The sequence below is a fragment of the Bos indicus x Bos taurus genome, chromosome 6 (genome assembly GCF_003369695.1).
Source record: "Bos indicus x Bos taurus breed Angus x Brahman F1 hybrid chromosome 6, Bos_hybrid_MaternalHap_v2.0, whole genome shotgun sequence".
Lineage (NCBI taxonomy): Eukaryota > Metazoa > Chordata > Mammalia > Artiodactyla > Bovidae > Bos > Bos indicus x Bos taurus.
This window is the reverse complement of record NC_040081.1, coordinates 15668722-15695296: the sequence shown is the minus strand read 5'-3', so window position 1 is coordinate 15695296 and position 26575 is coordinate 15668722. Positions and strand designations below refer to the sequence as shown.

At 39.5% G+C, this 26575-nt stretch overlaps 1 protein-coding gene and 1 pseudogene across 1 annotated transcript in view; one reads left to right on the top strand and one right to left on the bottom strand.

The window, feature by feature from the left end:
- Positions 1-26575, top strand: part of EGF (epidermal growth factor) — a 104695-nt gene that overhangs the window by 24503 nt on the left and 53617 nt on the right. The window contains 5 exon segments of the mRNA XM_027545434.1: positions 2030-2211; positions 2616-2641; positions 2644-2842; positions 7123-7325; positions 20457-20579. Of these exon segments, the coding sequence (XP_027401235.1) occupies positions 2030-2211; positions 2616-2641; positions 2644-2842; positions 7123-7325; positions 20457-20579 (733 nt within the window).
- Positions 20928-22786, bottom strand: LOC113894753 (annotated as a pseudogene).

Sequence of the window (26575 nt, the reverse complement as noted above, 5' to 3'; positions counted from 1 at the left end):
CAATGTAATTTCGGAAAGATGTAAGTTTAATAAGCCAGATCACCTTTTTATGATTAAGACAGATTATTTATTTTATCATCATTTTCTATTCTAGTGGTCCTCAGGTGGTGGCAATTTTGCCTCCAGGGGACCTTTGGCAATGTCTAGAAACATTTTGGTTGTCACAACTAGAATGGGGAGAAGAGAGAATGTGTTAGAGGCCAGGGGCACTGCCAACCATGCTACAATATATAGGACAGTCCCCCAAACCGAGAATTATCAGGCCCTAAACATCAGTTCTGTTGAGGTTGAGAAGCCCTGTTTTATCTGTTTAAAATCTGTCATGGGTTTTTGCACCTGAAATTTAGGAAGAAATTTTTTTTCTTCTCAAGGTGTTTGCATGCTGGAAAAAAAAAATAAAGCAGGTGATATAGCAAAATATTTTGGTTCAAGCACTTTTCTTTAATCTTTCTTCTTAATTAGTAAAACCCTTAAATGAGTCCTAATAGAAATGTTTTCTCCTGGAAAGTGAATTGTAGAGAGCAGGTAGCTTCACGTTCAGTATTTATACCCAACACAAAGTACCCACTTTTGCTTTTGTGCTTTTGTTTAATTTTTGTTTTTAAGCAAAATTTTCACCCCCCTAAAGCCTTCAATTAGGTGATAATTTGTTTTATCACATCTCTAATACTTGCTAATCTCACTTTTAACAAAAATGGCTACTCATTACTCTCCAGCCATCTGTAGACTAGCTTCAAAATCTTGAGTTTAAGAATCTGGAGGGTTTACTGTCAGAGAACTGGAAAAAAGCATTAGATAGTTGGGAATTTGTGGCAAATCATTAGGAACAGATTGGCCTGAAGCCTAAAATCCACTCGTATCAGTCCCTCCTTTGGGTTAAAACATTGCTTATAGAAGATAACCATTAAAAAGCAAACAGTTTACCTGCATGAATTAATATATTAGCAATTGATTAAATGGATTGGCTAGATTACTTTGTATGAGATGTAGGAATAGCACAGATTCTGGAGACTGATTTCTGCCCAACTCTGTGTTCAGTGACTTCATGTTGGTAGCTGAAAACCACAGATTGTGGGACTATTTCCACCACGGAAATTTGCTGTGGTGCAAACCAGGTCTTCCTCCCATCTCTCACCCTCCACCCTGTTAAAGGACTGGTTTACTTGCACAGCCTGAAATTAGAAGAGGTTTAGTTAAGTTGTTTTTATCATGAGAAAGCATAAAGAAAAGCCCTGCTATGAGGATCCTGGGGTCATAGCTGGAAGGGTGAGGACTTGTAGAAAGAGCAGGACCTGGTGGAGGAGGTGCTAGAAGAAAAGTGGGGGCCCCAACGTGAAATCCACTTCATGACCCTATGCACAACCTCCAAGGCAGTCTTGCTAGAATTTAGCAAAGCTTGAAATTGGATTCAGGTGAGAATCTGGGAAATTCCACTGGCAAATGGAATTGAATAAACTGGAGAATTCCATGGACGGAGGAGCCTGGTAGGCTGCAGTCCATGGGGTCGCTAAGAGTTGGATACGACTGAGCAACTTCACTTTCACTTTTTACTTTCACGCATCGGAGGAGGAAATGGCAACTCACTCCAGTGTTCTTGCCTGGAGAATCCCAGGGATGGCGGGGCCTGGTAGGCTGCCGTCTATGGGGTCACATAGAGTTGGACACGACTGAAGTGACTTAGTAGTAGTAAGATAAAATTGAAATTCTGCCATTACTGTAGTTAAAATTATTCACAACTCTGACTGACTGTGAATAAATTTTCATTTAGAGAGATAATTTTCATTTTAGAGAATTAATTTTCATTTCAAAACTGATATAAATACTATGCCCAGAAATAATCACATGGGAGAATGAATATAGCTGCATCTGAATAATGGCACAGTATCTACCAATGGTTTATCATTTAAATAATTTTGGGAAAGTACAAAAATGAAAGTTACTTAAAACAATAAACCTAGTTATATAAAAATAAACAATTTTGTTGTGAATGGAGAAATACTAATAGCAATTTAAAATTTTGGTTTTACAGGAAGTATATGATATAGATAAAAATGTTTCAGGAATGGCAATAAATTGGATCAATGAAGAACTTATTTGGTCTAATCAACAGGAAGGAATCATTACAGTAACTGATAGGAAAGGAAACAATTCCTGGGTTCTCTTAAGTGCCTTAAAATATCCTGCAAATATAGCAGTTGATCCAGTAGCAAGGTAAATTCTGTTGGCTTTGGACATTGAAATATATTTCAAAATCTGATGAAAAGTCAAGGAATCATAACATTTTGACTCAACGGGGCCTCCTGATTGAGACAAAGACCCTCTTTTACGGTGCACAAATCCCATTTTCAATAGGGCATTTGCCTGGACTTGGAATCGAAGCAGGCTCCCTCTACCAATAGCATCTTGACTACCAAGGTTTCCCACTAGAGAAGCAAATTCTCCTTCTAACTTGAAATAACATGGAATTGCAATAAGTATTTGTTGAACTGAATTTTCATTCAAATAGTCAAACTCGTCCTGTGCAGACATGTGGGGACTACTGAAACACTGAGAGAGTCAACCATTTAAGTGGCCTGACACTCACTGAAGTGTCTCTGTGATATGTTGGCCCTCAGTTTTATGTTTTGGTCTTCAGAGGTGGCTGCAGCCTTCACAGAGCAGATCTTGGTGGTATGGAAGTCAAGCTTCTGTTAGAGACATCAGAGAAAATAGCAGCTGTATCATTGGATATGCTTGATAAACGGCTCTTTTGGATTCAGTACCATAGAGGAGGAGGTGATCCTCGTATTTGTTCCTGTGATTATGACGGGGGTTCTGTCCTTTTTAGCAAATATTCCCTGAGGTAAGTTTTACTTTTCGTGTAAAATAAAACACTTGCCATTTGGAGTTTGTGTGATAAATGAATTTTATTTTTGTCAGCTAAACTGGTGTAGTGGTTTAGCACAGATTTGGGGGTCCAAAAGACTTGAGTTCAAGTCCCAGATATACTATGTATTAGGTGAGTGACTTTGATAGGTTGCATGACTTCTCTCATCCTGCTTCCTTTAATGCAGGTATTGGAGGATGGAGAGAACAGAAGTGTCCACTGAATTGAAAAAGTATCTTGAGACTGAAAAAGAAGGCAGGCCACTCCATACAATCAGTGGATCAGTATATTTTTGGGTAACTTACAGGGTGGGATCAGGTGGACAATGATCCGAAAGCATTTGTAGCTGCACTCCACACTGTGAAGGGGACACTGAGACAAGTATATAGTTAACCTAGGGTCTAGGAGTACATACTTGGAAACAGGAAGTGCATTCCTAAGTCAAGAGTCATGAAGGAATAACTTAGCCTTGTCGGTGCTGGAAATACAACAATGAAGGTCCTCATCACTTTTTGGTGACTAACAGAGCATAGAGACTACTCGATCCTAATGATTATTAAACCGTATCTGTTGATTACAAGATGCACTGGAGAAGGAAATGGCAACCCACTCCAATATTTTTGCCTGGGAAATCCTATTGACCGAGGAGGAGGAGCCTGACAGGCTATGACCCATGGGGTTGCAAAGAGTTAGACATGACTTAGCGACTGAAAAACAACAACAACAATTAATTGCAAAGCCCTTGACAACAGAAGTTATTTGCTGCACAGTACAGTCCTGAGTAGGGTAGGGTCAGTGGAAAGACAGGAGAAACTATACAGTCCTGATATGTTATCAATTATGCTGACAGCCATACAGTGGGGATAATTTGTTCTTGCCCAGTTGCTAGATCATATCCAACTCTTTGTGACTCCATGGACTGTAGTACGCCAGGCTCCTCTGTTCCCACTATCTCCTAGAGTTTGCTCAAATTCATGTTCATTGAGTTGGTGATGCTATCTAACCATCTTATCCTCTACTGACCCCTTCTCCTTTTGCCTGTATTCTTTCCCAGCATCAGGGTCTTTTCCAATGAGTCAGCTCTTCACATCAGGTTGCCAAGGTATTGGAGCTTCAGCATCAGTCCTTCCAGTGAATATTCAGTGTTGATTTCCTTTAGGACTGACTGGTTTAATCTCCTTGCAGTCCAAGGGATTCTCAAGAGTCTTCTCCAGCACCACAGTTTGAAAAGCATCAATTCTTCAGCACTCAGCCTTCTTTATGGTCCAACTCTCATATTCGTACATGATTCCTGGGAAAACCATGGCTTTGACTATACAGACATTTGTGGGCAAAGTAATATCTTTGCTTTTTAATATGCTATCTAAGTTTGTCATAGCTTTCCTTCCAAGGAGCAATTGACTTTTTTTTTTCAATTTATTTATTTTAGTTGGAGGCTAATTACTTTACAATATTGTAGTGGTTTTTGCCATACATTGATATGAATCATCCATGGGTCTTCATATGGTCCCCATCCTGAACCCCTCTTATACCTCCCTCCCCATCCTATCCCTCTGGGTCACTTTTAATTTAATTTCATGGCTGCAGTCACCATCTGCAGTGATTTTGGAGCCCAGTAGAATAAAGGCTGTCACTGCGTTCACTTTTTCCCCTTCTATTTGCCACAAAGTGATGAGACCAGAAGCTATGATCTTAGTTCTTTGAATGCTGAGTTTCAAGCCAACTTTTTCACTCTCATCCTTCACCCTTATTAAGAGACTGTTTAGTTCCTCTTCACTTTCTGCCTTTAGAGTAGTATCTGCTTATCTGAGGTTGTTGATATTTCTCCCAGCAATCTTGATTCTAGCTTGTGATTCATCCAGCCTGGCATTTCACATGATGTACTCTGCATATAAGTTAAATAGGCAGAGTGACAATATACAGCCTTGATGTACTTCTTTCCCAATTTTGAACCAATCAATTGTTCTATGCCTCATTCTAACTGTTGCTTCTTGACCCACATACAGGTTTCACAGGAAACAGGTAAGGTGGTCTGGCATTCCCATCTCTTTAAGAATTTTCCAGTTTTTTGTGATTCATTCAGTCAAAGGCTTTACCATAGTCAATGAAGCAGAAGTTTTTCAGTGGGAATAATAGTAGCACCTATTTCTTGAGATTATTGTGAAGATTAAGTAAAGAAATAAATAAAAGTAACTGTACAAAAAATATCTTCACGACCCAGATAATCACAATGGTGTGGTCACTGACCTAGAGCCAGACATCCTGGAATGTGAAGTCAAGTGGGCCTTAGAAAGCATCACTAGGAACAAAGCTAGTGGAGGTGATGGAATTCCAGCTGAGCTATTTCAAATCCTGAAAGATGATGCTGTGAAAGTGCTACACTCAATATGCCAGCAAATTTGGAAAACTCAGCAGTGGCCACAGGACTGGAAAAGGTCAGTTTTCATTCCAATCCCAAAGAAAGGCAATGCCAAAGAATGCTTAAACTACTACACAATTGTACTCATCTCACACGCTAGTAAAGTAATGCTCAAAATTCTCCAAGCTAGGCTTCAGCAAGACATGAACCATAAACTTCCAGATGTTCAAGCTGATTTTAGAAAAGGCAGAGGAACCAGAGATCAAATTGCCAACATCTGCTAGATCATGGAAAAAGCAAGAGAGTTCCAGAAAAGCATCTATTTCTGCTTTATTGACTATGCCAAAGCCTTTGACTGTGTGGATCACAATAAACTGTGGAAAATTCTGAAAGAGATGGGAATACCAGACCACCTGATCTGCCTCTTGAGAAATTTGTATGCAGGTCAGGAAGCAACAGTTAAAACTGGACATGGAACAACAGACTGGTTCCAAATAGGAAAAGGAGTACGTCAAGGCTGTATATTGTCACCCTGCTTATTTAACTTCTATGCAGGGTACATCATGAGAAACGCTGGACTAGAAGAAGCACAAGCTGGAATCAAGATTGCCGGGAGAAATATCAATAACCTCAGATATGCAGAAGACACCACCCTTATGGCAGAAAGTGAAGAGGAACTCAAAAGCCTGTTGATGAAAGTGAAAGAGGAGAGTGAAAAAGTTGGCTTAAAGCTCAACATTCAGAAAACGAAAATCTGGCATCCGGTCCCATAACTTCATGGGAAATAGATGGAGAAACAGTGGAAACAGTGTCAGACTTTATTTTTTGGGGCTCCAAAATCACTGCAGATGGTGACTGCAGCCATGAAATTAAAAGACGCTTGCTCATTGGAAGGAAAGTTATGACCAACCTAGATAGCATATTCAAAAGCAGAGACATTACTTTACCAACAAAGGTTCGTCTAGTCAAGGCTATGGTTTTTCCTGTGGTCATGTATGGATGACCACAGTTGGACTGTGAAGAAGGCTGAGTGCCGAAGAACTGATGCTTTTGAACTATGGTGTTGGAGAAGACTCTTGAGAGTTCCTTGGACTGCAAGGAGATCCAACCAGTCCCTTCTGAAGGAGATCAGCCCTGGGATTTCTTTGGAAGGAATGATGCTGAAGCTGAAACTCCAGTACTTTGGCCACCTCATGTGAAGAGTTGACTCATTGGAAAAGACTCCGATGCTGGGAGGGACTGGGGGCAGGAGGAGAAGGGGACGACAGAGGATGAGATGGCTGGATGGCATCACCAACTCGACGGATGTGAGTTTGGGTGAATTCCGGGAGTTGGTGATGGACAGGGAGGCCTGGCGTGCTGCAATTCATGGGGTCACAAAGAGTCGGACACAACTGAGCGACTGAACTGAACTGAACTGAACTGAAGAGTATTTGGCTTATAGTTTTCACATGCTGGTTAGTTTTTTTTTAATTGTTATGTCCTGTGGTTTGTGAAAAATCTATGTTTCATTTGATTTCCTATCTTGCCAGCAAGTAATCTAGCTGCCTTTAGCAAGAGCAGAAATTTGGCATGTGAAAGTGATGAAACCAGCAATCCACTCTTTTCCTGTGTCTGTTTTCTTCTGTATTTTATTTTCACCACAATTACATGCTGAGTAGCAAAAAAAAAAAAAAAAAAAAATGAGATAATGGATCTGAAGCTAAAAATATATCTTATTAATTCAGATTATGGCTACACAAATACAAATTTAAACTTAATGTTTGTTTCTAACCATAAATGAGAAACGATTAAAAATGTAGGTGATTAAAATTCAGACCATAAGTTGAAGTGAAACTTTAATAAATCCAGGAGGAAATATTCTGCCATTCTTTATGCTTTTCTCCTGTTGTTTTAGGCACAATCTGCTTGCAGAGTCCTTCTTTGGAGATTGTATCTTCTATTCAACATGGAAAAAGAAGACAATTTGGATAGCTAACAAGCACACAGGGAAGGATATGGTTAAAATCACCCTCAACTCGTCATTCGTGCCACCCAGTGGAATTAAAGTGGTTCGTCCACTCGTATAGCCCAAGGCAGAGGGTGATGCTTGGGCATCTGGTGAGTCATCTTTGACCTCAAACAAGGTCCGGCACGTACTCCCCACTTCTCCACTTACTCAAGACAGACATTTAGGAATCATCCCTGATTTCTCCTACTACCTCACCCCAATTTTCAGCCTACTGCCAAATCCTTTCCATTTTACATTCTAATTTATCTCAAATGTCCACTTCTCTCTTCCACTGCCACCACCATAGTCCAAACAGCTGGCTTGTCTTATCCGGCCTGTTGGAGCAGCCACTTAATCTTTTCATTTTCTCCTCTTGCTTATAAATGGTAAATCTGAGGGGTTAACTCCTCTACTTAAATTCCTTCAAAAGCTCTCCTTTGCAGTTAGATTGTAATTTAACGTGTAACCAGGCCTATCACTATTTGGCCAATTTGATTTAGCATTCTTTCCCTCTCCCCTCACTGGACTCTAACACAAAGCTTCATGTAGTTGCTCAGACACGCCAAGCAAAGGGGCACAGTGGATGTACATATTCAGGCTCAGCTCCCCTTTGCCTCTCAAGGCCCACATTTATCTGCCTTCTGAGCATTTCTACTTGGATTTCTTGCAAGTGCTTCAGGCACAGAAGGAATGACTGACTCACTTACTTTCCCTTCCCTTTTGCCAAGCTCTTTTCCCTCCAGTATCTGGTTGAAGACCTCCAGGTGTAGGCCTTGATGAGTGGCATTTAATCTCCATATCCCTAGGCATAGATCCATCCCTGTGAGATCACTCTCCAACACCTAGCAATTCCACCACCTACTGGCTTGTGCCCCTCTCGGCAGCTCTCCATCCCTGGGGGCCACTTCATTAGTGTCCCTGACTCCCTCTGCCATGCTGCAGGGGGCATCACCCTTCAAAAAGGAGAACCCAATCTTGTCATTCCTGGGTTAAAACACTCAATTGCCAGTAATAAAACCCAGTCTCTTTTTTATTGAACTGGTTCACAGGGCCCCTGTTTCTCAGTTTCATTTATCGTCAGGGCTGCAGACATCTTCAAAGTTTTGATTTTTCTCTTACCCTAGGAGGCATGCTTGCTCTCTCCTCCAGCCTTTCAGCATGATTGGGAACATGGTTTCTCCTTTTTTTTGACTGCACGGCTTGCAGGATCTCCATTTCTTGACCAGAGATTGAACCCAGGCTGAGACAGTGAAAGCCATGAATCCTAATCACTATTCCTTGGTGGTTCAGACGGTAAAGAATCCGCCTGCAGTGTGGGAGACCTAGGTTCAATCCCTGGGTCAGGAAGATCCCCTGGAGTAGGAAATGGCAACCCATTCCTGTGTTCTTGCCTGGGGAATCCCATGGAGAGAGAGCCTGGAAGGCTATAGTCCATGGGGTCACAAAGAATTGGACATGACTGAGCAATGAACAATTTCTTTCACTTTCTTTCAGACTACCAGGGAACTCCCTGGGAACACTCTTTCTAATTCACAGCAGTGACTTACTCTTCATCCTCTAAGAAATAGTAATAGCTCCAAAATCTCTTCTTTCAGGAACCCCTTCCCTGACCAGCTCACTGGAGCCTCAGTAGCTCTTTTCAGAAAATAACAGATTTCCCATCACAGAGCACTTATCATGGTTTGCTGTAATTGTCTGACTTCCTCAGCTTCCTCCTATGAAGACAGAGAATACAACTCTCCATTATATTTCTAGTGCCTGCTGCTGCTGCTGCTGCTGCTAAGTCACTTCAGTCGTGTCCAACTCTGTGCGACCCCATAGATGGCAGCCCACCAGGCTCTCCCGTCCCTGCGATTCTCCAGGCAAGAACACTGGAGTGGGTTGCCATTTCCTTCTCCAATGCATGAAAGTGAAAAGTGAAAGTGAAGTCGCTCAGTCGTGTCCAGCTCTTTGCGACCCCATGGACTGCAGCCTAGAGAACATTTAATAAACTGTAGTAGGTAAAAAAAAGAATTAAAAAAAACACCCTTTGACACCTTCTCCCCTAAATAATACCACAAGGAACAAGTTCTAAAGATATTTAATATCTGAGTACATGCTGCCTTCCTTACATGTTATAACCCCTACCCCAACTCTTTACCAGATAGTCTTCAGGGGGCTGCTCCCTTTTGTATATTATGAATGAATCCCAGTGTTTTAAATCAATTTTCCCTGCAACAGATCTTTGCAGCTCAGCTCTGTGCTGTGCTTTAGTCACTCAGTCGTGTCTGACTCTTTGCGACTTCATGGACTGTATAGCCTATTAGGCTCCTCTGTCCATGGGATTCTCTAGGCAAGAATATTGGAGTGGGTTGCCATGCCCTCCTCCAGGGGATCTTCCCTGGAGGGTTCAAACCCAGGTCTCCCTCATTGCAGTAAGATTCTTTATTGTCTGAGCCACTAGGGAAGCTCTAGTGAGAGTCTTTTTCAATCTTTTAGACTCTCTTGTGCTTCAGAGACTTTTTTTAAAAATTCCTTAGTTAATTGGTCTAGGTTTCAGGGAAAAAGATCTGGGCTAGGATTAACAGATTTGGGGATCACATAGGCTGCTGAATAGGAGGTAAAATAGAGAAATGGCACAGGTTGTAGTGCTCTTAGAAATAATAGGAATAGTCATGAGTATAGAATGGGTGCAGAATGATCTGCTCTGGGCTATGTTATCTCATTTATCTCATTTAATCTGAGTATTAGTCGCTCAGTGTCCGACCTTTTGTGACCCCATGGACTGTAGCCCGCCAGGTTCCTCTGTCCATGGGATTCTCTAGGCAAAAATACTGGAGTGGGTTGCCATTTCCTCCTCCAGGGGACCTTCCCAACTGTATATAAAGGAGACTTCATTAATGTGCATTAGAGGATACCCCAGGTTAACCTGTTATAGAAAACCGTCTCTTGAGTCTTTAAATTCTATACCAGTTCTATAACTCTGGTTGGCCGATTGTTTGTTTCTTTATCTAGGTTTTAAGCTGAATGATCTGGGGCTATTTGTTTCCATCAACCTGATTGTGAATCTAAAGGCACAGTTGAAACGTCTATTTTTCATGCCATCCTCAGAAGAGACTGCTGCAGATCTACTCTATGAGTCTCGTTCTTTTCAGCTTACAATACAAATAGTTTATTATTTTTTTGCAAGCTATGTCTTATAATAAAGCAGTGCTGAAAAATTAAATAGAAGAGTGTGCAGTTGCCATATAGGCTACGAAAATGATTTGCTGGTTGTGATTTTTAAGCTTGATTCTAAATAGATTTATGAAGAATGGCACTTGGAAGACGTGGCTCAAATTTTGCTATTTAAGCTATCTTGAAATTATAGGCTCACTCTCCCTAAAATTTCAAAAAGTGTAGAGCTTAGGCCCTTAAGGGTATAGCAATGATAAAAGCTTTCATAGTCATTTCTAAAAAGCAACGCTTCCTAGTTTTCTGTCTCCAATGGTTCTCTAATATATTTAATCTTAACCACCCCACAAATCATGTGATTATTAGTACATTTTATGGGTTAAAAGCTGAGGTTCAGCAATGTCACAAATGCTTGTTTAAGGTCACACTGGGGTAGACCTGGGCGTTGAACCCAGGCAGACTGACACCATGCTGCAGCCTCAACTTACCCTCGCTATTGTCTATAATTTCATATCTTAGATTTGCCTAACTTGTTCTGGGAAAATCTGTAATTTGGCATATTCTTGTCTATCCATGGCATGCTTGTGGTTAAAAGCTTCAGTTTGCACAGATCAATGGGACCCAGATCTTATTTTTTCTTTTAAAAATGTTTTCTATTCAGGAACTCAGGAATCAATCTCTCTCTCCCTCTCTCTCTCTCACACACATACACAGAGTCTCTCTCTTTCTTCTCTGGCTCTCTGAAAAGAGACTGACTTGATCTCACGTTTTTGTTGTCATGATTAAACCCATGAGGCAACAGTGCTCTTGTGGCTGCCTTGACAGCTGTACAATTACAACCATCCCTCTGTACCCATGGGGATTTGTTCCAGGATTCTCACCAATATTAAATCCAAGGCTGCAATGGTCCCTTATATAAAACAGAATAGTACTTGCATATTATCTAACATCCTTATACTTTGAATTATCTCAAGACTACTTATCATATGTAATACAATGTAAATACTGTGTAAATAGCTGTAAATGCAATGTAAATACTATGCAAACCATCGCAGGTGCACGGCAAATTCAAATTTTGCTTTTTGAAACTTCACAGAATTTTTTTAAAGAATATTTTCAATCCATGGTTGGTTGAATCTGCAGATGTGGAATGCACAAATATGAAAGGCAGATTTTATATGAATCTCAGAGCCAGTGTGGGAACTTTGTATATAATGTTAATGACATTATTTCAAGTTCAACATTCGGGGAATTTGCAACTATAGTTTTGCTGCTCACAGATGTTCTTTTGAAAAAGGTGCAAATAATTCTGCATTCTTCTGTAATTCTTTAAAATGCTGTTTCCAGTTTAAAATTCATAAGAGAATTTCAAGAGCATATTCTTTAGAAAATATAGGACATCTGTCATCAACACTATTAAAATACTTTGCATTCATTTCATGCACAGAAATATTGCTGAATGTCATTAATTCTGAGAGAAGACTTGCTTCTGCCTAAAAATGTACCTGTTTATGAAAGTAGCTAGTGTAGCTAAAGCTGTCCAGGTGCAACTGATTCATTTCGATTATGTGATTGCTAGGGTTTCTACTATAAAACCTTGGGGTTTTGTGAAACTTCTAGAAAAGAATCATCCTAGATATATAAGTATTTTTTTCATGTAGTTTTTCTGAAATTTAAAAATTGTGGTAAAATACATATACAATTTATTATCTTAGGTTTTTTTTTTTTTTTTACTGTGCCGTGTGGCATGCAGGATCTTGGTTCCCTAACCAGGGATTGAACCCATGCCGTCTGCAGTGGAAGTACAGAGTCTTAACCATTGGGTCACAAGCGAAGTCCCTCATCTTAACCATTTTTAGTGTACAGTTCAGTAGCATTAAGTTCATTTATGGTGTGTGTGTGTGTGTGTGTGTGTGTGTGTGTGTGTATGCAACCATCACCACCATTCATCTCTGTAAATGTTATCATCTTGTAAAATTGAAACTCTCCACCCATTAAATAACAACTCCCATTTCTGCCTCTCCTCAGTCCCTGGATCCCACCATTCTATTGTTCTTTCTGTTTCAAGGATTTTGACTCCTACTCTAAGTACCTCCTATAAGTGTAATCATGCAGTATTTCTCTTTTTGTGACTAGTTTATTTTACTCAGCACGATGTCCTTAAGATGCATCTGTTTTGTAGCATGTGTTAGATATTTTTTTCCTTTTTAAGCCCGAATAATACCCCATTGCATGTATATCTTCCATTTTACTCACCCATTTATTCATTGATGAATAATTGGGTTTCTTCCACCTTTAGCTATGGTGAATAATGGTGCTAAAAATGTGGGTATACAAATTTCTTTTGGAGACCCTGCTTTTAATTCTTATGAATTATAGTCAGTAGTGAATTATTGGATCATGTGGTAATCCTGTTTTCAGTTTTCTGAAGGCACATGACACCGCTTTCCACAGTGGCTGCATCATTTTACATTCCTGCTGATGGAGCGCGGGGTTTCCAGTTTCTCCATGTCCTCGCCTACACTTACATTCTCTGCTTTCATATAGTCTAAATGATCAATTTGAGTACCCAGATCTGTTATAGATCTGTTATTTCTTCTAGAAATTTTAGCAAATTATGGATTTCTATAGCTTCCTAACATTTATAGATAGTTATAGATATTTTCTTAATGATAAGGATCACATTTGCAAAGATTACACACCACTGGGGCAAGAATAGGACTGACTTCAGGCAAAGCTGGGTTTTTTAATGCAAGTTTGCCTTGACACCAAACAGCTGCCTTTTAAATACTTTGAATAGCTCTCTATCATTTTTCTATTTTTCTTGCCATTGTCTCTTCTTGGTGGTTTCCATATGCCTCGCTGTGGCCTCTGTTTATTCTCTGAGGCTTTTCCCTGCCATTTGTTTGTTGAAGAATCCAGATCTTGTCCCTTAGAATTCCCCACATTCTAGACTTTGCAGATTCTATCCTGTGGTATCATTTAACATGATTGTGTATAACCTGGTGGCTTTGGCCTAGAAGCCTGATCAGATTCAGATTTTTTGCGAGAGTACTCTATAAGTGGTACTTCAGGTAGTACTGTGTGCTGCTAGTGACCGGGCCAGAGGGCATGTAGCGGCTGGGTCTCCATTCTCCTTGTGATGCTCAAAGATAGGTCAGGGATTTAGGTGTTACCAGCCTGGTCAGTCCATTGTAGAGTTTCCTCTCAGCCTTTCATATAATGGCTTTACAAGCTATTGATTATCATTGTCTAGAGCCATTTTTTCATTAGAAGCTTGAAGTAATGACATTCTAATTCTATTACTGCTTTATTAGTTGAAGAACGTTTCCAATCAGGTATATGATTTCCCTGAGGAGCATCTTTTATTAAAAAAGGTAAATTAAATGCTTGATTTAATCTTTCCCTTACTTTATCTGTTTTCAGAATAAAGGGTTAGTGTATCCTCCAGAGGTGAACTTTTTATTTTTTTTGTAAAGCATCTTTATAAATTCAAGGATGTAAAAAATATTTGACATGTTTTTATTCGTTGCAGTTATCATTTTTACACTCTAAATTATGCCATCTTTCTTCAAGAAGAGTCATGACATGAGGCATCTAGTGGTGGGAAAAGTGACCAGTAACTAACCCTTAGTGGTCTGCAGTGCTGGGCCTAGGCTGTGTCTGGGCTCAGCAAGAAAGAATTCTGGAATCAGGTAGCCACCCTGCCTTGGGTGGAGAGGAGTGAGGGGTGGCAGTGAGGAGATGGGTGGAGGGCTGCATACCATCATCATGTTGTGGGCGGGACAAGCTCCTCAGAAACAGGTCTAAAATACACGAACACTGAGTGGGCCTTTAGTTAAGGCTCTTCTGTGAGTGAAAGGCATTCATTTTTTAACTGCTCAGAGGCTGTTGATTTGTTTACTTTCTGATTCTTAGGTTTAGATGGATAATGATACCAAGTAGCTAAATTCTGGCTAAGTGATTTTCTACTACAATTAGGAATTACAATAGCACAGAATAACTTTTCTTGTTTCTTCCTCTTTCTTTTCTATTAACAAAGAACTCCTATATTATACTGTTTGGGAGGTTTTTTGAGCAAGGTGAGTGAACCATTGATTCAGGAAACTCACTAATGAAATAGACAATAAATAAATAAAACAAAAATCATGGACATTTATAGAAAAATATACTATGTACATATAATTTATATATTATATAAAAATATAGTATAACATCTGTTAATATGTTAATAACTGATATATATCAGTAGATGGTATATATTAATATATAATATCACTAATATAAATGTGTTTTTCTATAAAACCCATTGTTCTATATACACACACATAAGTATACATACATACATGTACATACATACATGTTATCTGTATTAAGGAGATGGGGTGTATCACTGAAGACTGGAATTTGAGTCCCAGTCCTACCCCTTATTATCTATATGTGATCCTTAAGATACTATTTCATAATCTATAAAATGAAGACAATAATTGCTCTACACAGCTCAAGGGCTTGTTATGAAAATATACATGTGATAATATAAATGCTTTATAAAACATTAGTCAAATTTTGTGACCATTGGGGCTGCTAAATATTTAGTTACAAGAATGACTCAAGTGAATGGTTTCAAATGGAAGAGACTGGAAAGGCTTTGTTGATGACGTGAATCTGACACTGAATTTGAGGTTGAGAAAAAGGTGTGATCAGTGGAAAGAAGCAGGCTCGGGAATCCCACATGTGTTGTTTCAAAACCGGCCCAAGGTAAAATCTATAGTTTGCTTGGCTGTAGCAAAGCTCATGAGGGTGTGCTGGATAGTTATTGAAGGCGCAGGTGGGGGTGGACATTAAATTCCATGATTAAGGAGCTTTAATTTGATCTCAAAGGTAATCAGGCTGCACTTGCTGAGCTCCGGGAGGGGTGTTATCTGAGGTCAGCAGCAGCATTCTGAGTGCTGGCTTCAACCTAATTTGAGGCTAAAGCACAGCAGAAGATTAAGGAGATTAAGCAAAATACAGCTCTCAATCCTCTGTTTTGCCACTTCCTAAAATGGCTTTTAGGTGTTGAGTGAATTCAGGTCACATCATTAACACAACCATTCAGAGTACAATAGTGATTGCTTTTCTCGTATGTTCACCATTGAATAATATTGTATATTGTTAATAAGTATCAGTAAAACCATCAGCATTGTGGTATAGTAAAAGAGTACTGACCATCTGTTTGAGTTCTAACTCTGAGGTTGACTGGATATTCAAGGAAAAACCAAGGAAGGGAGTTAAGTTGCAGGTTTCACTAGCACAGACTTTTGTGCATGTTTTCCAGATGTTTGTAGCACCCCTGTGTGGTAAAAGGCACCAGGTTAGGTACTACCTGGACTATAAATGTGAATGGGATACATGCCATATCTTCAAAAGCTTATTGATTAATGAAAAAGAGATACATACATGCACATGCATATACATATATAACTGTGATGATAATGGCAATGTTAATGATAAGAACACACAGAAGAGCAAGTAAGAGGTAATAGAAAAGTACAAGAAGAAAAGAGATAAATAACAATGGATATAGATGAAAGAGCAATTTCCTGTACCCTAGACACTCACTGTTTTCCTCAGAAATCAGTTTGAATATCCCTTAACATTTATAAGCAGTAATTAAGGTTTGAGAATCTTTAAACATGTAAACTTAGAGGAATTTACAACAAACATCTGATTCTGTATAGAACCATAATGTTTTTTTCAGTGAGAGATTTCAGGGGCTATCTACTTCAACACTTTTATTTCATGGAAACTGAAGTCAAAGAGATAAAGTGATTTTATATAAAAGCAGAACTGAGACAGAACTCAGTTTTCCCAACTCTTAAGTGCAGTGGTCATCTATCATGCTTGGTTTGGAAAGATTTTTATAAAAGATATTTATAGGAAGCATGATTCCTCAATTTTTTGTTACCTTAAGAAAGTGGTAGCACTTTGGTGGTATTAAAAGGCTGAATCAGACCTTTCTGGATTTTTGTTGATTTTCACTTGTAAATATTATAAAAAGTACAGTTAAGACAATCACATGCTCTTTTTTAGAAATTGAAGTAGGTACATTTTGTCTCCAATATGTCTTTGAGTTTCTGACTTTAATCACTTACTTTAAAAACTGGGTCATTTGGTTCTTAATTTTCTTAATTAAGATGTTGATATGTGAAGCATGTGGGACCATGAACAATGTAACTAAATGTGTAATTGGCATAAAAACTGTGGACAAGAAACAAAAATTTTAGAATCAATATCCAAAACTATGCCGTGTAAATCTTACCTGACTTGGTAGTATTGCAGTAGTATTAAACAATCAGAAATATTGTGCATTTAACTCTATCAAGAGATCTGAGTAAACAAGTTTAACCAGAGAAATAACACAGATTAGCTAAAAGGAGGTGTTGGTAACTTAGGTGAAAGTGGGGTGTTCCCTTAACATATTAGGCCAGCGTTGCTTAAAATGTGCTGTGAAGAGTCCTACCATCACAGTTGTTCTAGATTCTGGTGAAGATGAGCCTTTTCCTTCATTTATCAGGTCAGAATCTCTAGAAGGTGACATGCCCCCCACGAAACCTCAATGTACATTACAAACATTTTCAAGGGGACAAGACTATGTTTTCAACATGTGATGCTTTGGGCTTCTCAAGTGGCTCAGGGGTAAAGAACCTGCCTGTCAATGCAGGAGACCTGAGTTCCATCCATGGGTTGGCAAGATCCTCTAGAGAAGGAAATGACAACCCACTCCAGTATTCTTGCCTGAAGAATCCCATGGACAGAGGAGCCTGGCATGCTACAGTCCATGGGGTTGCAAGGAGTCGGACACAGCTTAGTGACGTATGCACGTGTGATGGTTTGTTGGTCAAGGAATGTGTTTAGTGACTTGAAGTAGAAGGAAAGGGGCAGAGTCAGAGTTAGGTGCCATCATTCTAGGTACTAATAGATGAACAGAGACCAGGAAAACAAACCTACATGGAGGACAGCTTAGGCCTCTCGCACTGCTGTGCTTAGGCTCTCGCTGACTGGTTGCTTGTGCTTGTTTCTTTCACAGAAGGCTGGGTTTTCAGTGGTCCTTTCCGTAGGTCCTTGGCTCCTCGAATTATTCAGGCTGTCACTGATCTCACTTATGCCAGGACTCCTGGTCCATGGCCCCAATCCTCTTCCCCTGCCGTCTCCTATTGCCAGGGCTCTGGCCTCCAAAATGAACCTTGAGAGCTGCCCTCAAACTCAAGCTTATCCCATAGTATTTCATAAAGTCATTAAAATTGGCAGAAAAAAAAATGAGGAGCAAATTGTGATAGGGATATATGTGTTGCCAGTTTAGCCCAGGACTCCGATAACCAAAGGTACCAGGTTGGCCATTTGTTGTTCAGTGTGTTTGGCTAATTTAACCCAAACACCTACCTCACTGAGCAGATTTTATTACTCACATTGGGCTGTTTTATGAAACAAGAAATGCTGGCAGCAATAAACTCAGAAATTTGAGGATATGACATATAGCAATAGAATATATTGTCTTAAAGATGCTGTTCTTTACATAATGACCCTAAAAATAGATAAATATATAGATCTGACCTGTAAATATACTTAAGAAATTGTGTTCTTAATTTTGTACCTTTTTTGCTTCTTAAACATACTTCATTTTCAGCATTTTCAACAAGAAACAGCATCAGAAAAACAAAAAAACATTTGTTTTGTGCCTTGTTTTTTTAAATAAATACATATTTTCATAAAAGCAGGTCAAGAAGATAAAGCTATTAAGTTGTACTTAGTGTTTATAACCCAAAGAATGACATTTCCATTTAATTGTATGTCCTAACCTGAGAACTAGGACTTCCCTGTTTGCTAAGACAGTAAAGAATCTGTCTGAAATGCAGGAGACCCAGGTTCAGTCCTTGGGTCAGGAAGATCCCCTCGAGAAGGGCATGGCAAACCACTCCAGTATTCTTGCCTGGAGAATCTCATGGACAGAGCAGCCTGGCAGGCTACAGTCCATGGGGTCGCCAAGAGCTGGACACGCCTGAGCTACTAACATACACACTTTGTTCCTCCTGAGAGCTACTGTAGGAGGAGTACAATTAGAGAAATAAATGGGCTTTGGAATGCTGAGTAATCTGGGCTATGGTTTGACCCTAGAGCAGTGCCACCACTGTGAAACAACACTCCTGCTGATGTCGCAGGAAGACTGGAGTTCTTAAGAACCAGGCAGGGATCATGTACCATCCTTGTCAAAACACACCTCTGCACCAAATTAACTGTCTTCTCTTTTAGATCAGAAACTCTGCAAACTGAAGAAAGGTAACTGCAGTGGCAGCATGTGTGAGCAAGAGCCTAAGTCCCAAGTGTGCACGTGTCCAGAGGGATACACTTTAAGCCAAGATGGAAAGAACTGTGAAGGTAATCTGGTGAGCAAGCTCAGCTCAGCTTAGCCAGTGGCTGGTCTTGCGTGGGTCATCAAGAGCTTCAGTGTGAAACCAAATTCAAATTTCCTCATATTTTCCCCCCAGAAAAGGAATGTTATTTTTCCCCCCAATTTTAAAGCCTTTGTCGCACTTTCAGCTCTCCTTTATATCTTCTGTTCCTAGATAAAATACTTTCAGAGGCTACGCAGGGATGAATATAAGGCAGGAATTCTCTGAGTGGACTCCATGGACCTCCATGGGTTTGGTTTGATGGTGTGCAAAATGTCAGTATTGTCAAGTTTTTTAGCTCTCTTAAGAGATCCTCAAAGAGTATGTGATTCCCACATCTCATCATGTAACTGTTTGTTCAGGATCTTGAAAGACTGTGCCAGGGCCGGTTATATTAGGCTTTTCCTATTTTGAGACTCCAGACTCAATGTAATGAACCTAGGGAGAAATGCTGTGTCCTTTCTCCTGGGAGGGCCAGTGAAGTACTGACAAAAAGAATTCAGTGGAATTAGTTGGGATGAGACTTTAGGTAAACCTGGGTTCTTCCTGTTAATTGTGGCCCCCTGCTTACATGGGACCAGTAGATGAGAGCCATTGCATAGAACGGTGATCTGAAAGGCTGGGTTTCAGCCAGAGTAAAACTGCTGGGGAATGTTCCCAAGTTTAGGTAAAGGACCCCTGTCAGCATTGAGAAGGCTGAAGAGCAGAGCGTGGGATGTCTTGTCCTTGTCAAGAACTTTCCATGGGCCTTCCTTAAATGGCTATATCTTTTCAGGGGAAATAGTGCTACTTTATCCCAAGAGTAATTTTGATATGAAAATCTATATTTGAAAGAATAAACTGTGACAGTTTAAATGGTGGCTTTTGGGATAATTGAATTTTCTTTTCTTTTTTTGCTTTCTATATTTTTTTTAAATTTTATTTTATTTTTAAACTTTACAATATTGTATTGGTTTTGCCAAATATTGAAATGAATCCACCACAGGTATACATGTGTTCCCCATCCTGAACCCTCCTCCCTCCTCCCTCCCCATGCCATCCCTCTGGGTCGTCCCAGTGCACCAGCCCCAAGCATCCAGTATCGTGCATTGAACCTGGACTGGCGACTCGTTTCTTACACGATATTATACATGTTTCAATGCCATTCTCCCAAATCTTCCCACCCTCTCCCTCTCCCACAGAGTCCATAAGACTGTTCTATACATCAGTGTCTCTTTTGCTGTCTCATACACGGGGTTATTGTTACCATCTTTCTAAATTCCATATATATGCGTTAGTATACTGTATTGGTGTTTTTCTTTCTGGCTTACTTCACTCTGTATAATAGGCTCCAGTTTCATCCACCTCACTAGAACTGATTCAAATGTATTCTTTTTAATGGCTGAGTACTACTCCATTGTGTATATGTACCACAGCTTTCTTATCCATTCATCTGCTGATGGACATCTAGGTTGCTTCCATGTCCTGGCTATTATAAACAGTGCTGCGATGAACATTGGGGTACTTTCGCCCCTTGTCAAAGTAGCAAAAACTGTCTTGCTGCAGTCAGTTATAGCAGGCAGAGGTGTGAGATACCCTACTTATTGCTCACGTATTAATGATACTACAATTTATTTCCAAAAATTACCTTCTGACTGTTTTGCTGTTGCCACGGTGTAGATGTCAGTGAGTGTGCTTTTCGGAATCATGGCTACACAGATGACTGTGAAAATATCCCTGGATCCTATTACTGCACATGCCCTGAGGGATATGTCCTGCTTCCTGATGGGAAATGGTGTCACCGTAAGTCACAAGTGTTAACTACTTTATTCTCTCCATTTTCAGGGTTTATAATATGTCTATGGTCTGGCTTGGTGGCCTTTGATCAGTAGTATATATCAGAATTAACTTGGAGTTTTATCTTGGTTTGTTTTTTAAAAACATAAGTGACTAGATGCTACCCAAGACTTGTTAAATCAAAACCTCCATTAAGCATGTACTTATATATTTTACTGTTTATCTATTTTATTATATTTCATTATATATAGCTAAAAGATAAGCATATAAAAATATAATCATAGTACACTATTACATCTAAAAAACTGTTTTCAAGTTATCTTAAAAATATTTTTAAGTAGTTGATTTATTTGACTAAATATGCAAACAGGTTCCTTGTGTTGTGTTAGCAAGTATTTACTGAAGAAACTATATTTTTTTTCCTGCAGAATTTCTCATACTCTGGATTTTATTAAACATACTTCTACGATGTCCCTGTCTTCTGAACACTTGTAGCCAGATCTGCAGTCTTAATCAGATTAGACTTTGAAATTTTGACAATAATGCTTCATTAGTATGTTTATACTCCCATCAGGAGACACATAACATCTGGTTGTTTCACTTTTTGACATTTGTTCTAAACTGTGGGCAGTTTTACTGAAGAAAAAATATGCACGATTTACTTTTCACCAGTCCGTTCTGGCGTTCTTCTAGTGATATCAGAATCACCTGGGTCAATAATAGCCAGCGTGCATGTTGCCAGCCCTTTTCAGTCAGTCCCCACCAAAGTCCTCCTGCCCAGCATCACTAATGCCAATAGAAAGACACCTAGTTTGGTTCAGCAGCAAAGGAAAGCCTTATTGATCAGAGATTGGAGAAATGTGAGCTGACCTGCATAGTTCTGGCTCCCCCAATAGGCAGGGCTGCTTTATAGGGTTTTCAATAGCAGGGTAGGGGGTAGAGTTTCCACTGGGCCTCCTGGCTGCGGTAGTGCTCACACTCCAGCTCTCTCTGCTGGTCTTAGGGTTTGTGTACATGGCCTGTCTCTACCATGTTGAATTGAGCTACTGAACACAGTGCTTCTGCGTGAGGTCCCCTGCAGTCCAGGGAGCTGCAGTATCAGGCATGCACAAGGCCCCCTGTGGGCAACTGAAAAAAAAAATAGCTCAAAGAAGAGGTTGTGTATGTGCTCAGTTGCTAAGTCATGCCTGGCTCTTTGCAACCCCATGGACTGTGGTGCGCCAGGTTCCTCTGTCCGTGGGATTTTCCAGGCAAGAAAACTGGAGTGTGTTGCCATTGCCTTCTCCAGGAGATCTTCCCAACCCAGGGATCAAACCCACATCTCTTGCTTGGCAGGTGGATTCTTTACCACTGTTCCATCTGGTAAACCCAAAGAAGAGGTTAGACCTTATTACCTAGATTCTATCTTATCTCCCCCAGCACCTCCAAGGACCCCTGTGGGCTTTGCCAGTGACATACATGCTGTGGATTTTCAACATGCTGCTCCCAATTCACTATCACTGCCACTGCAGTGGTGGCCACCAGTTTTGACCAACATGGTATAGTACTCTATTTCAGATTTCCATTTGTTTCGGGCATTTGGCATTTGTTGGTAAGGATGACTGGTTTCTTCTTACCTTATCTGAACATTTTCAGAGTCTGCTTGTACCTGCAGCACCGACTTTCCACTTGTTATAACAGGTTGGAGCCTAGAACTGATCTACTTCAGCAACTTTTTTGTCTTCTTTTGGATCACCATCTTTCTGCCATAGGTGCGGGACTGCCCCTAACCAAGAGCAGCTGCCACAATGACTGGGAGCAAGAAAGAGCCTAGTCATCTTTCAGGGAATGGTTGTAGCAGCCGTGAACACTCATTTCCTGGTTCCACTATTTTATCAAGGGATTTGAATGGTGATATCTAGTTCTTATATTTCTTTTAAATTATTAATTATAATACTTTTATAAAGAAAATGTACTCTCATTAACTATTTGGTTACTTCAAGTTACGATTCTTACAGATAAGGCAGTATAAATCTTGGATTTTTTTTTCTTTATTTAGAATAATGGCTTGGTTCTTTAACACCTTTCAAAGGTGCCTGATGGATTTTTTAATTTTATTTTTTATTGAAGTATAGTTGGTTTGCAATATTATTTTGTTTCAGGTGTTCAACTAAGTGATTCTCTTATATATGTATATGGGCTTCCCTGGTGGCTCAGACAGTAAAGAATCTGCTTACAATGTAGGAGACCTGGGTTCGATCCCTGAGTTGGGACAACCCCCTGGAGGAGGGCATGGCAGCCCACTCCAGTATTCTTGCATGGAGAATCCCATGGGCAGAGGAGCCTGGTGGGCTACAGTCCATGGGATCCCAAAGAGTTGGATATGACTGAATGACTAAGAATGCTCTTCTATTATAGTTTTTTGGGTATTGAGATATGAAATACAATTCTCTATATTTTCTGTTTATCTATTTTATATATGGTGGTATGCATCTGTTAATCCCATGTTCCCAGTTTATCCCTACCCACCCTCCCCCTTTGGTAACCCTAAGTTGTTTTCTATGTCTGTGAGTCCGTTTCTGTTTTTCAAATAAAATCATTTGTACTATTTTTTAGATTCCATATATCAGATCAGATCAGATCAGATCAGTCGCTCAGTCGTGTCCGACTCTTTGCGACCCCATGAATCGCAGCATGCCAGGCCTCCCTGTCCATCACCAACTCCTGGGGTTCACTCAGACTCACGTCCATCAAGTCAGTGATGCCATCCAGCCATCTCATCCTCTGTCATCCCCTTCTCCTCCTGCCCCCAATCCCTCCCAGCATCAGGGTCTTTTCCAATGAGTCAACTCTTCGCATGAGGTGGCCAAAGTACTGGAGCTTCAGCTTTAGCATCATTCCTTCCAAAGAAATCCCAGGGCTGATCTCCTTCAGAATGGGCTGGTTGGATCTCCTTGCAGTCCAAGGAACTCTCAAGAGTCTTCTCCAACACCACAGTTCAAAGCATCAATTCTTCTGTGCTCAGCCTTCTTCACAGTCCAACTCTCACATCCATACATGACCACAGGAAGTGATATCATATGTTTGTCTTCGTCTGAATTACTTAGTATGATAATTGCTAGGTCCATCCATGTTGCTAAAAATAGCATTATTTCATTCTTGTTTATGGTTGAGTAATATTCGATTGTATATACATCTCACATCTTTATTCATTCATCAGTTGCTGGACACTTAGATTGCTTCCATTTCTCGGCTATTGTAAATAGTGCTGCTATGAACATTGGAGTGCATGTATCTTTTTGAATTAGAGCTTTTGTTTTTTCTGGATATATGCCCAGTAGTGGAGTTGTTGAATCATATGGTAACTCTACCATCTGAGCCATGTAAAGAGTTGGACACGACTGAACGACTAAGCACACACATGGTAACTCTAGCTTTAATTTCTTAAGGAACCTCCATACAGGCTGCATCAATTTATATTCTCCCCACCAATGCTTGTTGTCTTTTTGTTTTGTTTATGGTATCCTTTGCTGTGCAAAAGTTTGTAAGTTTAATTAGGCCCAATTTGTTTATTTTTGTCTTTATTTCTTTTGCCTTAGGAGATGGACCTAAGAAAACATTGATGCGATTTATGTCAGAGAATGTTTTTCCTGTGTTCCCTTCTAGGAGTTTTATAATGTCGTATCTTATATTTAAGTCTTTATGCTGTTTTTATTTTTGTGTATGGTGTGAGGGAGTGTTCTAACTTCATCGATTTACACGTGAACACCACTTGCTGAAAAAACTGTCTTTTCCCCATTGTACATTCTTGTTTCCTTTGTGAAAGACTAATTGACCTTGGGTGTGTGGGTTTATTTCTGTTCCATTGATCCATGTCTGTTTTCGTGCTAATACCACATTGTTTTGATTACTGTGGCTTTGTAGTATTTTGTCGAAAATCTGGAGGGATTATGCCTTCTGCTTTGTTCTTTTCCTTCAAGACTGCTTTGTCAATTCTGGGTCTTCTGTGTTGCCAAGTAAATTTTAGGATTATTTGTTCTAGTTCTATGAAAACCACCATGGGTAATTTGATAGAGATCACAGTAAGTCTGTAGATTACTTTCAGTAGATTGGCCATTTTAACAATATTGTTAAAATTCTTCCAATATAAGATCATGGGGTATCTTTCCATTTCCTTGAATCACCTTTGATCTTGTTTATTAATGTTTCATAGGTCTTGGCGAATAAGTCTTTCACCTCCTTGGTTAGATTTATTCCTACCTATTTTTTTTCCCTGATGTAATTATAAATAGGATTGATTTTTTTTCACTTTCTCTTTCTGATATTTCATCATTAGTATAAACAAATGCAAGAGATTTCTGTATATTAGTCTTGTAACAAATTTATTTATCAATTCTAATATTTTTTGTGTGGTGTCTTTAGGGTTTTCTATATAAAGTATCATGCTATCTGCATATATTGACAGTTTTACCTCTATCCTCCCAATTCAGATACCTTTTATTTCTTGTCTGATTGTTGTGGCTAGGACTTTCAATACTGTGTTGACTAAAAGTGGTGAGAGAGAGCATCCTCTTGTTCCATATTTTAATGGGAAGGTTTTCAGCTTCTCACCACTGTACTGGCTGTGGTTTGTCATATCTATTGAGATATGTTCCTTCTATATCCACTTTTTGCAAGAGTTTTTATCATGAATGGATACTGAATTTTATCCAATGCTTTTTCTGCATCATGTGATTTTAGTCCTTTCTTTTGATGATGCGGTGTATCACATCAATTGATTCGCATACAGTGAACCATCCTTGTGACCCTGAAATGAATCCACCTTGATCATGGTGCATGATCCTTTGTGTGTGTTGTGGGACTCAGTTTGCTAATATTTTCTTGAAGAGTTTTGCATCTATATCCATCAAAGATACTGGCCTGTAACTCTTTTTTGGTAGTGTCTTTGTCTGGTTTTGGCATCAGGGTGATAGTGTCTTCATAGAAGGACTTTGGGAATTTTTTGGTAAGTATCATTATGAACTCCTGAATTTTTAACATTTTTTATATGTTTCAATCCATTGCAGCTGTTATGCTTATCAATGAGCAAATTGTTTCCTGTTTGGCTGATGGGAGGCTCTCCAAATGGATTCCAGATCCCAGCAGTCTTCGATAGTTTTCTCTACCTGGCAGGACATGTTTTCCTGTCTTGTCTTGTATGTATTATGTTCTAGACCTAGAATCAGCAATCTCTCAGGGCTACTGCTTCCTTTTAATGACAAATTGTATTTAGATAACATAATTCTCTACAAAGTTAGTTATTGTTTTGAGGGTTTCTGGGGCATCAAAATTAGGAAAGCACTTTTTAAAAAGAGGAATATGAGTTTATATGGATATTCTCAATTCAAGTTTAGGATTATATGCTCACATAACTTCTTACAGGTTTCTTGTTGAATCTACTAACATAGGTAAGTAGAAACAAAGGTTTAAAATGATGTGGGAATTCCCCGGTGGTCCGGTGGTAAGGGACTTGGTGCTTCTATTGCCACAGGGCCTGGTTTGGCCCTGGGCTGGCAACTAAGGTCCTAAAAGTCACAGTGTGGCCAAATGTATATATGGCCTAGTACTGCTTCACAGACGATAAAGTGTCATATGTCTTATCAAATGAGGCACAGAATAAAGGATGAATGGCAATGAATTTCTTGGAAATTACCCACCACTTTTGTGATTGTTTGTGGAACTTGCCCTTCTAATGCCATATGGTTTACACACGAGCAGCTGTACTTAGGTACGTGATGTTAATATGTTACAGAGTTCATTATATGCCAAACAGGACACATATAATCTCACTTGATTGTCCAAACTTCTAGAACTTCTATGGTATATATTTTACATTTTAATGTTTGATTTACTTAGAATTTATGTTGATGTGTGGTATAATACAGGGATTTAATTTTTGCCCCAAATCTTTCCTCATTTATTTACATTTACTGGATGATATCCCACATGCTCAGTGACTTAAAATAGCTTTATCACATACCGTA